The 13944-nt window shown below is 39.3% G+C and overlaps 1 protein-coding gene across 2 annotated transcripts in view; it reads left to right on the forward strand.

The window, feature by feature from the left end:
• CNTNAP2 (contactin associated protein 2) overlaps positions 1–13944 on the forward strand; it is a 1135762-nt gene that overhangs the window by 1102156 nt on the left and 19662 nt on the right. For both annotated transcript variants that reach the window (XM_068936036.1, XM_068936037.1), the window contains one exon: positions 4226–4456. In XM_068936036.1, the coding sequence (XP_068792137.1) occupies positions 4226–4456 (231 nt within the window). The remainder of the gene's footprint in view (positions 1–4225; positions 4457–13944) is intronic.

The raw sequence follows: 13944 nt of genomic DNA on the forward strand, positions 1-13944 counted from the left end.
ATCATAACAAGGGCAAAAAGGCTTAAGAAACAGATAACCGAACTACACTGATCAGTATTTTTGTATACTACTTTTGTGTTCATTGCTTAGGTCCAGCCACTTTTTTCCACTATACAATGTGTTTTTTGGTTTTTTTCTTCTGGATCCCTAGGATAATGAATTTCAACCTGTTGCACGCTCATTAACAGTGCCTCATGTTGTTAGCATGCTCTGGAAAAACAAATGTTCTGTGCCTCTTTTCACTCAGGCAAAGAGCTTCCTCAAGTAGGACATAATTTTCAATTGAGAAATAATGTTCTTCATCGATATGTGGCATGTTTCTGACCCAGCTGTGGAAAATAAGCCCTGAAATCAAAACTGTTAACTGAGAATTAAATTCCAATATCTTTTTGCCTTTAAAGAAATAACAAAGCATAAATAACTAATTTATGTTAAATCTTATTTTAGTGGATTATAGCACACAAAAAATGCAGTGACATCTGTGACGTTCTTAGTGTACTATGTACTAGTTATATCCATTTTTAAAATATTAATAAGTCTGGGTAGGCAGTTATAGTTATTCTGCAATAAGTGTTTGTATATTAAAGTTGGTCTGTGCTAAAATGGGTTTACGTGAATGGCCTCTGGTTTGTACTCACAGTGTTCACCTCAGGTTGGTAGGTTATATGGTCAATGGAGTAAACCGTTAAAACCAGAAGTGAAAATTGGCCTTTGAGTGGGATTTTTAGAAGTCTTTCACTACACAGATGCTTGTGGGTATGTAGGCTGCCAAAAGAAAGATTGTTCTATCTCAACTGATCATTTCAGATGCAGCAATAACACTGGTAATATTAATTTATAGGGCTTTGCACTAGCTTATGTGCTGAGAATTAAAACAATGGAAGACAGCTGCATTGTACATTTTCCTTTATTTTAAATAATGTGACTGTCATCTCTTTTCTCCTCCCTTTCTTATAAGGAGAAAATTGAATTTTAGTCATGGCAACAAAGGCATATTTCATTATATAATCATTACAGTCCCCAAGGATGGGTTCATAGCAGGCTCGAGGACACAGGGAGGCAAAGTGTAATGGTCTAACATCAGAGAGTATCAGCGTGCAGAGCCCCATGGGACTCGCGAGGGAAGGAACTTGTTCACAGTTACAGAACGAAACAGGCACTTGGTCCATCTTGTTTTAGTGTTGATGCGGTGAAGGTTGATCATAAATTTACATGAGGTGACTTGCATCACTATCATTTGTGGAATGTTTTAAACAAAAATGGAGGTCTTTATGAAGGTGCCTTATTGGCTTTTTTCCTTAATTGCTTACAGGAGCTAAAATCAATCTCTTATTGTTCATTGAGTTAGAGAAGAATGGTGCCAGAGCTGCTGAGGTAGCACAGTCATATTCGTGGATTTTTGTAATTGTCATTGAGGATTATAAGTTGGAGGTTATTAGCATTACTAGGTAAAGTTCCACTGAGTCTATATAAAGATGGATAAAAGGTTATCACTAAACTGTTAATTACAGTGGTTACAGTCATTAAATTTTTCTGATTCTGTTAGATGATGAGGATTTCTCAAAATTGCATACATTTGCTGTATATACCATTAATATTTTATTGAGTAGGAGACGGTGAATGTTGCAGTCAGGTATGAATCTTGTCTATCCCTGAGTGTTATGGTTTACAAGTAGCATTGAAATGCACAATCTAACTTTTGTACAGCTTCTGTATACTAAATATGGAAAATGGGCATGTATGGATGAATTTTCATACTTTAGTATCAAATTTTTGAAGGAGATAATGCTAATGGTCAGACCCCTTTTTTTAGGGGAGGACAGCTGAATGAAAGACCATGTGACTAATACAGTGATTTTAAATGAATTTAACATAGTCTCTGGCAAGTTCTGAGCATGTTTTCACTTTGTCACAGGTGACAGTCACTGTTCACCGACAGCTTATGAAATGTAGCTGTAATACTGATAAAGGCTGCACGAGCACTAGCAGAGTAAGCGGGCGTTGCCAAATGGGCAGGGTGAAGGGAAAATGGGGAGGATAGAACAAATCAACTCTTGTACTGTGGATCACATAAGGATGTCATGCAGATAACTTTCAGATTTTGCATCTTCCCTTTGTGTCCTGATGCTATGCAGGACTTAAACATCGCATGTTTATAGTTCTGATTTGATTGCGAAGACAAAAAGGTATCGTTTAATTGTGTGACCACCAAGACATTGTTTTAAATGTGCTCAAGATCTGTCCAGTTTTCACCATGTTACTTCCTTTCCCCCAACAGGCACTCATGTTTACTATGTAAACCCAAAATACAAAACTTATTTGAAATGCTCTGCCTTTAAACTCCTCATACATATATCTGATGTAAAGCCCTTATTACTCTTAGAAATAGGACTGTTGTATGTAACATGGCAGTTTTTAGGCAGCCCAATCAGGAGCCCAGACCTCCTTGCCTGTAATAAGGAATTGCTCCTAGGTTGGTTAGACTGAACACAGACTTATCCAGACATTTGTAATACGTTTTCTAGTAGCTCTTATTTGAATTTTTGCATAGTAAAACTGAAAGCCAGATGTGTTTTGGCTGCCAGCACTTCTCCCAGCTCTCATGATAAATCTCATTTCCACTTTCTCCCCCCACCTCCCTCAGGAGAACACTTTCTGTCTCAGCTCTGTTTTCCTTTTTCTTTCTTGTGTCATAATCATGTGATTTATAGACACCACTTTTATTGGAAATTCTGTTTTTCAGGCCCTTAGTTCAAACCCTCAGTTCTTCCTCTGAACAGTGAACGTTGCTCAATCTCTGAAGAGGTTGCTTTTGAACCACTTGAGATTGCTTTTTTTTTCCCCTTCTGTCCCTGGAATAGAGTCTTGCTTTGCTCAACTCAGTAGGATTTTTTCCATTGACTTCCAGGGTCAGTGTTTAACCCCTATCCCTGCTGATGTAGGAATGGAAACCTGGTGAAAGGAAAACTGGAGCTGGAATGGAAGTGCACATAACAGCTCTCAGTGGCTCCAGAGTAATACACTTTGGTACAGCACAAACATAGTGCTGCCCTGATTCATTTGTATTTACTCTGTGCTATCATCGAGGAGTTGAACTTGAATTCCTCACTGCAGTGTAAATAGTCAATTTGACACTGCAGTGATGCTCCAAAACGTTGACCACCTTTCCAGTGCAGCAGGCTGGTACTGAATGCCAGTTTTGTTTCTGCGTTGTTGTGTGCTAGGAAGAGTGTTCATGCTATCGCATGTCCTGGTAGGAATAAAACAGCTGTGAATGACCCGCAGGTTCCTTCCTAGTAAGGAGGCGTGCTGAATGTACTTCTGTGGCTACTGTTTTGGGGATTGTTTTAACTAGTCTTCTGGAGGAAAGCGGGCTGCTTGGGTTTGGTGGACAGTGGGTGCTTTAAAAAGCAAAGGTGGAGCCCTATATTCTAGTCATGAATTCTAACCGCCAGCTTGCATACCAACTGGCAGCAACAACTTGTGAAAGGTCTGAGGTCATGGATGCTGCTGCAGTCTCTGATGTGAAGGTGAGGAAGTACACACACACACGTGTGCGCACACACACACATGCACACCTCAATCTGTAACAGAAGTGTGGAGACTTTTCTGTCTCCTGGCGAATGCATTCATACCACGTTGCTGAATTCCCAGTAGAAGGAAACGGGAGGGAGGGAGGGAGGCTGTTTTCCATGGCAGACCTCGTCTTTTAGTGAGGAAATAGGAGGGGGAGGGAGAGAGGGAAGGAATTGCAGAGAGGAGGGACTGTTAATGGCAAATGCATATGTACTGTTACAGGGCCCTGACTGACCCAGAGGGGTCTGGAAAGCGACCAGCCAGGGCGAATGAAGAAGTAGCTCTTGCGGCAATAATTTCACGTGGGAAAAGATATCCTGACAAGGATTGTCCCTATAACTTCTCCTTCATCACCTCTGCTTGGAGAACAGATTTTTCTGGTTTCCCGTTCTCTGCTGCTTCCTCCTCCCTAACCTTGCATTTTAATAACATAGCGAAGAAAGGAAGTCACATCAAGGCTTGAAGGTTTCCAGCTTCAATCTGAAATGAAATGTAAAGAAACCTGGCAGGGTCTGAAATGTGCTCAAACCCCTGAAAGGGAGATTTTGGAATTCAGCTCGGGGAAATAAATGCTGTGCTTTCCAAAGCAGTGAATTTTGATTAATCTTTTTTCCCCCCCCTCCTCTTTTCTCCCCCTCCCACCCCGTAGAAATTGGTAAGATTGATCAAGATATATATAAATACAACACACCAGGATTCACTGGCTGCCTATCAAGAGTACAGTTCAACCAAATTGCTCCGCTCAAAGCAGCTCTGAGACCTACCAACGCCTCTTCTCACGTCCACATTCAAGGCGAGCTAGTAGAATCCAACTGCGGAGCATCTCCGTTGACAATCCCACCAATGTCGGCCGCTACAGACCCATGGCACTTAGATTCGGGTAAGTTTGGGGTCATTTTACATGAATGCAGCTGAGCACTTCAGAAGATAAATATATCTACCCTCCTCTGTAAGGGGGAAAAAAGTAAATTAGAATGGAAGCCATTTATAGATGATTGTAGGACAATAATCACAGTATGAAATGCAAAGCTGGAGTGAAAGAGAATTACTGCTACTTCTAAATGTAGTTACAGGATTTTTTTTTTTAATCGCAATTAAGTTTGTGAAGCAATGTCAGAATGTGGTGGCAAGGGGCAGCATTTATCTGTTTCGCTCTCTAGCACCTTCACCTTAGTTCAGTTTGTGTCCTGAGTTCATGATGTATTTGCATTTTACATGTATTCTTTTCAAAACAAATATGTGCAAGTTTGTTTACCGTCTCCACACTTTAAATAGGTTGGACAACAAAGCTTCAGTTTCGTAATGCCTTATATGCTACTTCTCTGACTTGTTATCGCCTGTCAGAACAAGCTTCTGGGCTCAAAACACTACAGCAGGGCATTAAATCTCAGAGTTATAACATTTAAATATTCTTTTGTTTATCTTTTCCATAAGTCTTACACTGTCTGAATCTTCAATTTTGAACTAGCTGTTGTGATTGCACTTTCTGTGTAGTATTGGGAATGTAATGAGTGATGGGTTGCTGGTATGGATAAAGTTGCTTATGGTAGCATTTCCTATGCTGGATTCCTAATAAGTGGATATATTCTAGTCAGCCTCAACCAAAAAAAGTAAATCTAATTTTAGGCATAAGTGTATTTATAAACTGCTGATTTGTTTTCCGTGATTGAAATGTCTGCTTTCCTTAGGCTATGTTTAATGAGAAATCCCATTAAGCACAATTGCATTCATCTCCTGCTGAAAATGCTGGAAAGCAAAAATAATGTGCTGATCCTAGCAACCTCATCCTGCTTTGTGACTGACAGTCTTTGAAAGTGTACACTGTGCTTGACTTCAGAGTGTTTTTCCTTTCTTGCTTCTTGGGTTTCAGATAAATACTTCTAAAAATTCTGTTCCCTTCAGATTTATATAGTCAGGGGTATGTTGACACCTGTCTCGTACTGCAGTCAGATTCTGATTTCATTTGTACCCATGTAAATTGGAAGCTGTTCTGGCAAGTGGATGGGTTTACAGTGGTATAAAATCAAAATGTTAGAGGAAAAACTGGGTCCCTAATGGCTTTGATACTAATTACTTATTGCCCAGGGGTTTGGGGATGTATCTACCTGTCGGTCTTGGTACAAGAGCAGGACACAGCTATATACGTGTTTCTTAGACGCGTGTGTCAAGGTCTTTTTTTTTTTCTCCTTTCTGATGTCAAGTAATTCCTTGCAGAGTTTCCTTTCAGCTCTTTAATTGAGAAATGGGGCAGAGGTGTATAAGGAGAGGAGATATTCCAGGGCTGAAGGTCCTAAATCGAGATAATATGCAAGCAGTGCCATACTCTTAAAAACCTCTCATTCCCTCTGCAGCCATCCCTTTGTAAGGTTTCAGTGTATCTTTCAAATTTATAACATGCAGTTTCCTACTTCAATTTGTTTGTCACAAATCTTTGTGATAGTTTTCTTTTTCTTCTCTGAAATTATTAGGTCATTTTGTCCCTGAAGGTTATATTCCATGCTCCTGTTTCTATAAGAGCACACTTGCTGAAGTGTGCTCATTAGTTCATGTTTTTTGAAAAGTATGCCATAAACTTCTTGAGGATAAAATCTGCTGCTGCTGCGATTCATGTACAGCTACTGTGGTTTGGTTGTTAGTTTTGGTTGGCTTCTTTTCCCTACTGAAAATTTGACTGCAAGCTAGTAAAAGACTATGGATGGGTTTCGACAAGACAGTCGAGCTGTTCCTGATAGCTCCAGGTGTTGGGGGGGTGTGGAGGAGGTCCTGTTCATCCTAGCCTCGTGGTACTGCTCCTGGCTCTGGGTTGGCTCAGTCCCCTGCTGGAACCTGTGCTGACTCAAGTCTACCTCAATGACCTGAGAGAATACATGTTTTTACATCACCTCCGAATTAGATGTGGTACTCGGCTCATGGAGGCAGCATGAGATGAGGTTGGCTTAAGCTGTCTCTGGTAACTTCTGCTTGGCAAACCATCTCCTCATTGCAATAGCAGGACTTTACTTGACTGTTGGTCACGGGCAGCCAGTGTACGAGTGGCTCACCTTCACTTTCAGCAATGAGAAGCTTTAGCAGGACTGGAGGCTAGGGATTGCCCCTATTGTCCTCCACAGTGCTCAGTGAGCGTGGAGGGAGGAGATCGTATTGTCTTACACTTTTCTAGTAAGGAACTACTGTACCCTAAAGGGAGTGACAAAGTCAGGTCCAGTTGTAGTGGAATGAAATTTCAGAGCAATGGAGTGATGTTTCACAGGGGCAGGAGTGAAAGGACATTTAGTTGTATTGGAACAATTCAAGACTTTCACTCTGGGTCAAAACTTTAATCCACTTGGACAAGTCTGCAGTTACATTTCCACGATATAAAGAACAAGGTAGTCCCAGCAACCCCTTCTATCAGTATCAGTTAAGAACAACTCAGTCTTTGTACAAGTATCTCTGGTCAGACACAGGTGGCTCTGTTTCAGTCTCAGAAAAAGTATATACTGTAGACTGTATAACCTTGGACTTGCACACAGATGATCTTGATGACTGGTGAATGAACATGTTTATTTTTAATGTCACTTTGCACCAGCAAGTTGGTAGTTTGGACTCAGAATTGTTTTTGTTTCCCAAACCCTATTAAAAGACTTTCTCACACAAAATGTATGAAGAGAGAAGATGAAAAATTAGTGATAAATAGTGATTCCCATTAGTTCTAGAACTGGCACATTCATAGTATCCTTACTGTGACTTTCCTCCTTCACTAAACTGGCCAGAAGGGCAAAGGCAATAAGCTCTTTTGAAACTTGGAGAAATGCTTGTAGTTGTGTAAAGCAAAAGCCACAAGACATTCACACTGGCTCTTCCACGAATAAGTGGTTGCGAAGAACGTGGTTCTGAAAACAGCAGTTACTAGGCATAGGATTTCTCATTTCATACATGCATTTATCTGTAATTATTATTATATCACCTGTTTCATTTTAAATAGATCTTAACAAAACATAAGAGTTGAGGAGGGGTAGTGTGAAGTAAAGAGTTAAAAATGAGGAAAAAATCCTCTGAAGAATGAACTTTGTGTGGCAAGTATCATATGGTTTAAGTTTCATTCTATGACATACTCTGAACTTCTGGTTTTTTTGGTGGGGGGGAGGTTAAGTGTAGATTTATAGCTTTGCTTCTCAAATACCATCAAATTGAACTTTGAGGATCGAAAAATGTTGTAGGAGGGGATCAAAGATAAGCAGCTAGCTAGAACAATTACACTGGAAGACAAATATAATGACCCTTTCACTTCTAAACTGCAATGCTGGATCAGATCTTATGGGTAATTACTAGAAGATGTTAAGCAGGTTTTGCCTGGCAGGTGACCTACATGAAATGTTTGCCTTAAACTGTCTTATGTGGTTACCAGATGGACACTTCTTGCTAGCTACAAAACATTTTAGATGCCTACGGAGGGGCTAAAGACTAAATCATAAGGATGTACATCAGTCATTTGCAAGTGACCCTTACAATCAAGTTCAGGACTTGGTTGATGAGAACGCTTGATGGATTCCCTGCGTGAATTGGATGTGCAGCTTCTCAGTTCATTGTCTTGCACTTACTATTGTTAGCCTTGAAATAGCATATATTTCAAGTTTACGGTATTAGTATTTTTCAATTCTTTTAAAATTTTTTCTCATTGTTAGAATGCTGCCTCCTTCCTTGCTCCTCCATTGCTGGCATTCTGCCATACTGCTGCGACATTCTCTTAAAACAGTACCTTGTTCAGCTTGTAAGTATTTTAACAATGTGTAGTCTTTTTCTGTTGCCATGGTGATCCTTTCTTGGTAGTGATGAAACACAAGAACTCAACAAGTCATTCTTTTCAAGAACATGACTGTCTTTTTTTTTTTTTAAACACCAAAATGACTGAAAACAAGCAGCTCAATAATATAGTTCCCTTTCTGTGTTTTCCTCCTGACCCCATTATCTCAGTTCATGTGAGACAATCTAATTTGCCTTGGTTATATCAAAAGGAATGTAGAAATGATGCAAAAAAGATGATGATCAATGACAGCGTTACATAAAAATGACTCTTTACACATTTTAAAGTGAATTATCTCTCACGTACATTTTTAAAATAAAAATTGTAATTACAAGTCTTTAACTATATTAGCATACCTCTTAATATGTAGTACTGCAGTAAATGTTAAAAAATAACCTTTAAGGGTTTTTAATATCACTAAATTTAGATCAGCTAAGATGTAAGTCACTAATAACTTGACACTGTGCTTATTGTAGCACGTGAGTGTTTTTTGTACTAACTAACCCCTCAAACCTAAAACCTTGTACTCAAAATCAGAACATGCATATTACTGGAGGGGATGTTCAGTCTGTGGGTATCTTTATCTAAGATAAAGGTTCTGCAGCTTAAAACTGAAGCTTCACTCCCAAAAGTTTCTTACCTATATAAACACATACATGTAGCAGGTTTCTTTTATGTATCTCTCCATTTCAGGTAAAATGTGCTCCAACTTTGAAAACTGCCAGATCTTGAATTTGGTAAAAATAGCAAGAGATACCACAAAAGGCAAGGTACATACAGCGCTCTACAAACTGTACTTTAGCAAATCCCTCTAACCTGCCGTGGCACTATGTAGCTGTAAAACACATTTATTCTGAGTTTAAACAGAATGGCATCTAGAGTGCTTAACATAGGATTTAATTAAATCCTATTTTGGCTCCAACGTCGCATTAAGAATTAAATGCTATGTACCTGCAATGTTTTTTTTCAAGTGGTGTGAATTGTCTGGCTGAACAGATAAGTCCTAAAAGCTCTTCTCTATTTTTGTAGATCTTGCTTTTTCAGAATCAATGGCTTATTTTGAAAAGTATATTGAGCATGTCTGCCAAAAGCATCATATCAAGGCATGCACCACTGTCCTCAAGGGTAAAACAGCTGTCGGCAGGATTAACTCCCTTTTTCGCTACGAGTTTGTCATTCTTCCTTTAACAAGTGATGACGGAAGAGAGTGGGAGGGCTGATTATGAGCAGTAAGGTCCATACTCGCCTAATTGGCCAACAATTATCTTTAGTAACCAAAAGGTAAGTCAGTATCTCAACTAGGACATAGTAGCACTAATGTGCTAACAGTACGATGTTGGAGATCATCTTCCTTTCTTAGACGTTATCAGTTAGAGTTTCCATGCTGCTGTCTGACCCTTAGGTACCCGTGTGTTGGATGGCAGAGTGGCAGTGTTAGGGAGAAGCTGTTTTGGAAGTGCACTTGTATGGATATGTGCACTCGGGCACAAAATAACTATTCTTTGTCACCAACTTTGTTAAAAATAGAGCAGTGGGAAGCAAGGATCAGAGGCATTACTTGCTATGCAAGGGTGATTTAGACCTCAAAAACCTGTCTGAGGTTATGGACACAAAAACAAAAGGGTCTTCCTCTGACCACAAACACTGAAGGCGTGTAGGTTAGCACGTCCTGAGCTTAATATCCTGTTTGCATCAGTGAGTCCAACAGAAGAAGGATTAAAGCCAGTGCTAGTGTGTGAATCAGTGCTCATTCTCTCCTCGCAGGGACAGCAAGGGAGCAGATTGCCACTCGCAGGAAGCCTGCGGAAAACAAATGAGTTCAGAGGGGAAAGGGGTGGAAGAAGCTTTTGTTCATGATGTGGCCTTTTATTTCTAAGCTTCATCTCCTAGGTGCTAGCAATATTAAAATTAAATGTGAAGACAGTTACTAGAATAAAGCAACACTATTCCTTTTTTTAAGTGTAGCGCACAATTAGTTGTCTGCACTGTTTTCAGCTCAGAGTGACTGATCACTAAAGGGTTATTTTTTAATTAAAAGAGAGCATGTCAACACTGGGAGGCTCTTTGGCAGTCAGCTAGTGTTACGTTTATCCTTTCTATGCGAGAGATGGAAGAAGCCCTTGCAACCTGCCTTAGAAATGAACAGATTCTTCCTTTGTCCAATTTGGGTAGATGTCTATCAGGACAAGAATGACCATCATCCCCAACTCTCTCTAAATGAATAATGAATAATGTCTCAGAAGCCCATGGCCTTGATCTGAGCTCTTTTCAAAGAGGAAGATGGCATTTTTATCAGACAGTCAGGGTTTAAGTCTAGCAAAATCTCATAGCTTCATTTGTAAGCCCTGAGTGGTTTTTGCAGGCAAAAAGGTAAGCGGTAAAAATTAAGATGCAACAGTTACTATTTTTCTCCTCCCAGTTGAGCAGCTGACTAAGAGGAGCATCTGCCTGAAATTTTGCACAATCAATGCTTCCTCCTTAAATGACTTAATGATGGTGCTTGAATTACTGTAAATCCCTTTTGATAGGGAACAAAAATGCCTCCTTTGATCTCGTCTAGTTACTTCACGCAATTATGCACAGCTCTCCCTTATCTTTTAAAAAATATATAATTTCAGTGTGAAACTTCTAACACCCTGTCCAGTATATTAGACAGCTGACAAACTGCCAGACTCATACATTCTTTTGGCATTCATTGAGAGACCTCTATTATAGCTATTTCATAAGCAGTGATTTGAATGCTAATGCTGCTACGTGACACAGAGACAAGAAGCTGGAAATATTAATTTGTATTTGAGTGTTTGCCATCTTCTGCGAAGACTATATTTTTTCCATGAATGCTAACTTTAACTAGGAACAAACAGCAGGATGGTGTTGATTTGGGGGGGGGGGGGGGGAAATTTGTAGTAGAGAAGGAAGTATTTAGATGTCTGAGGGCTTCATGTGACAGCCGCCTTTTTCTTCTGCTTAGACTGAAAAGTTCTTACCTTCTAGATGTAAGTGGTTATTGTAGATCACAGTTGGATCGTTACAGCTTTTAAAAGTTTATTTTAGATTTAAGCTGAATATTTAAGCTCTCCAGTGTAACCCCTTCCTCATCCCCAATTCAATCCTTTCATATTCGGGAAGAAAATGAACACTAGAAGTGCAGAACCTGATTTTTCTGAATCATAGCAGCGAGAACCCCTTTCTTACAAGGACCTAAATAGTGTTCATCCTTTTTTCTTGTAGATTGTAGCTGTCACAAACTTCCAGGCATGGAGAACTGAAGAGGAGAACAGCTTCTTCATTAGATAGTAATTTTCCTATTAAATACATAGGGGGGAAAAAGCCATTCCCCCCCACCCTCCACTCACGAATCCTTAGCGCCACATGCTTTCTCTGCCACAGGGAGATGTATAACAGCAGCTTTTAAAGAGATAGTAGACAATACCGTAGTCGGCAAAGGCTATATCAGTGTAATATCAATCGCTACGTTTATTGCTTATGCGTACCATGAAAAACAGATCCCTCCACTTTACTTGCTCTTTCGATAAGGAAGAGCCTTTATTTTTCTGAAGGTTGGTTGTTTTCTTGTTCATTGGCCTGGATTTCTTACTTCTGTGTTTTTTTTTTTTCTTTCACACATTCCCTGTGGGTCCATTATCAGTGTTGATCTATATGCAGCTAGGCTTTGATCAGCACTTAACTCTACTGTTCCTTTGAGAGCGCTGAAGCGTTTCATAGCCTACATTAATTATAAAAGGAAGTATTTGTTTGTCTTCCTTAACAGGTGAAATGTAAGCACTGCTCATAAAACTTTCATGAAAATGATAGCTTAGGCCAGCATGACTAATACACTATCAGTTCTTGTCTGGAGTCATAGTGAGACTCGGTAGTAATGTCCGTATGATACCAGGAATTAAAAGACAGATGGGTTTAGGGTTTTGATGGATGTAGGTGCTCTAATGTGTTGCAAATCAATTGGAATTTGGGCACAGCAAATGTTCAAAATACTACCTCTGAGTCAGAAAGTGCTGAAGTTCAAACTGCTGATAAATGGGATGCAGATTTGATAAATATCTGTTCCCTTGTCCTAAAATAAGAGAAATAAGAAAATTCTGCAGCATACATGCACTCATTACTAAGTTTAAATGATGTTTTGGTCTTGCCTGCCTGCTGCTTTGCACAATTACTTGCTTGAGTGCAAACCAAGTGTAAAAGCTGTTGGGACATGACTGTCCAAAGCTGAAGTTGGATAGGCTGGATGATTCTCCCCCAAATTGTCAGTGCAGGACTGCGTTCCCTGTTTAGTGAATCACCCAGAATAGATTTGGGGGAGTTTAAGCTGCAAGGATGAGTTTCCTAATCAAGTACAAATTTTTCTGACCCTTTCCTAGGAAGATTTGTTTTTAGGCCAAAAGAAGGAAAACTGTATTCCTATCTCAGAACAAGCTATTTGTAAAACTTGATTTCCTCCTCTGTTTAAGAGTATGTGCAGAAAAGTTCACCTGCAGTAGTAAATCGAAGGGCTAATAGAGCTACTTCTTCAGAAACCATTATTTTGACTCAGTCAGTGAGTTGTTGACTCTGGAGTCTAGTGGTGAAAATGTTCATTGTCCTTGTTCATGGAACACGTTGTTCACTGCATTTTCACTGAGCATTGTCAGTGTTCATTGTTTCTGTTTATTGTTCATTCCAAAGTTCATGTTTTTTTTTAAACAGAAATACCCAACTACTGTTTCTCCTGTAATCCCTGATTAGTTTTCCACAGTATCCCAGGAGTTTGCATGCAGAAGGGCTGTTCAGAGGACAGTAGTTCTAGATTTCACAAAAATATGTAAAAACACTAATTTTGAGTAGAAAAGCTTATTTTCCATGATCTCTGTGCATGTGTTTCTCTCATCAGAACTGACCAGTGTGATTGGCAGTAAAAACATCTGAGGTTCAATGAAAAATACTTAGATGAAAATACAACTATTTAAAGTGTTTTTGATTTAATGGAACATAATCTGACATAACTTAGTTTAAATAATTGGTCCAAATAGCACTAATGTGTTGGAGGACTCTTGTGGTTTATGAAGTTTTTTCTGGTTTTGTTCCCCTGCCCTGCCCTGAGAAGGTTGCAAAAGATTGCAGAAATTAGTGGATTTTGACCCAGTAGTGTGAATTTATTTCCCAAATACGTTGCATTCTTGGAGAAAGAGTGGAAGATGGCATTATTAAAGTGAAAAGCCATACTTTTTTGCTCAGGTGCATCTCTACTTTGATGGTTTCAAAACAACTACATGGGTGTACTTTTCTTCCAATGTCCTGTAATTCACATACAAAGGAAACTGTAAATAATTAACAAGCTGTGAATGTGAAGTCTTCAGTTTGCATAAGGGTAGAAGTAACGGTTCAAGGGACAAGCTTGTAACCCTCTAGAACTAGTGTTGAGGCAGCCCTAAAAATTCAGGGACTAACGACTCCCTGTTGTATAGCATGATAGAAGCCATGAACTTTTACAGACAGATTATATAGTTAATAATATCTTTTAAATATTTTTGGCTGGGTACATGTGTTTTTTTAATTTTAAACTTGGAAGTGTTTAATGATGAAAAATA

This window comes from Struthio camelus, chromosome 2, assembly GCF_040807025.1.
Source record: "Struthio camelus isolate bStrCam1 chromosome 2, bStrCam1.hap1, whole genome shotgun sequence".
Lineage (NCBI taxonomy): Eukaryota > Metazoa > Chordata > Aves > Struthioniformes > Struthionidae > Struthio > Struthio camelus.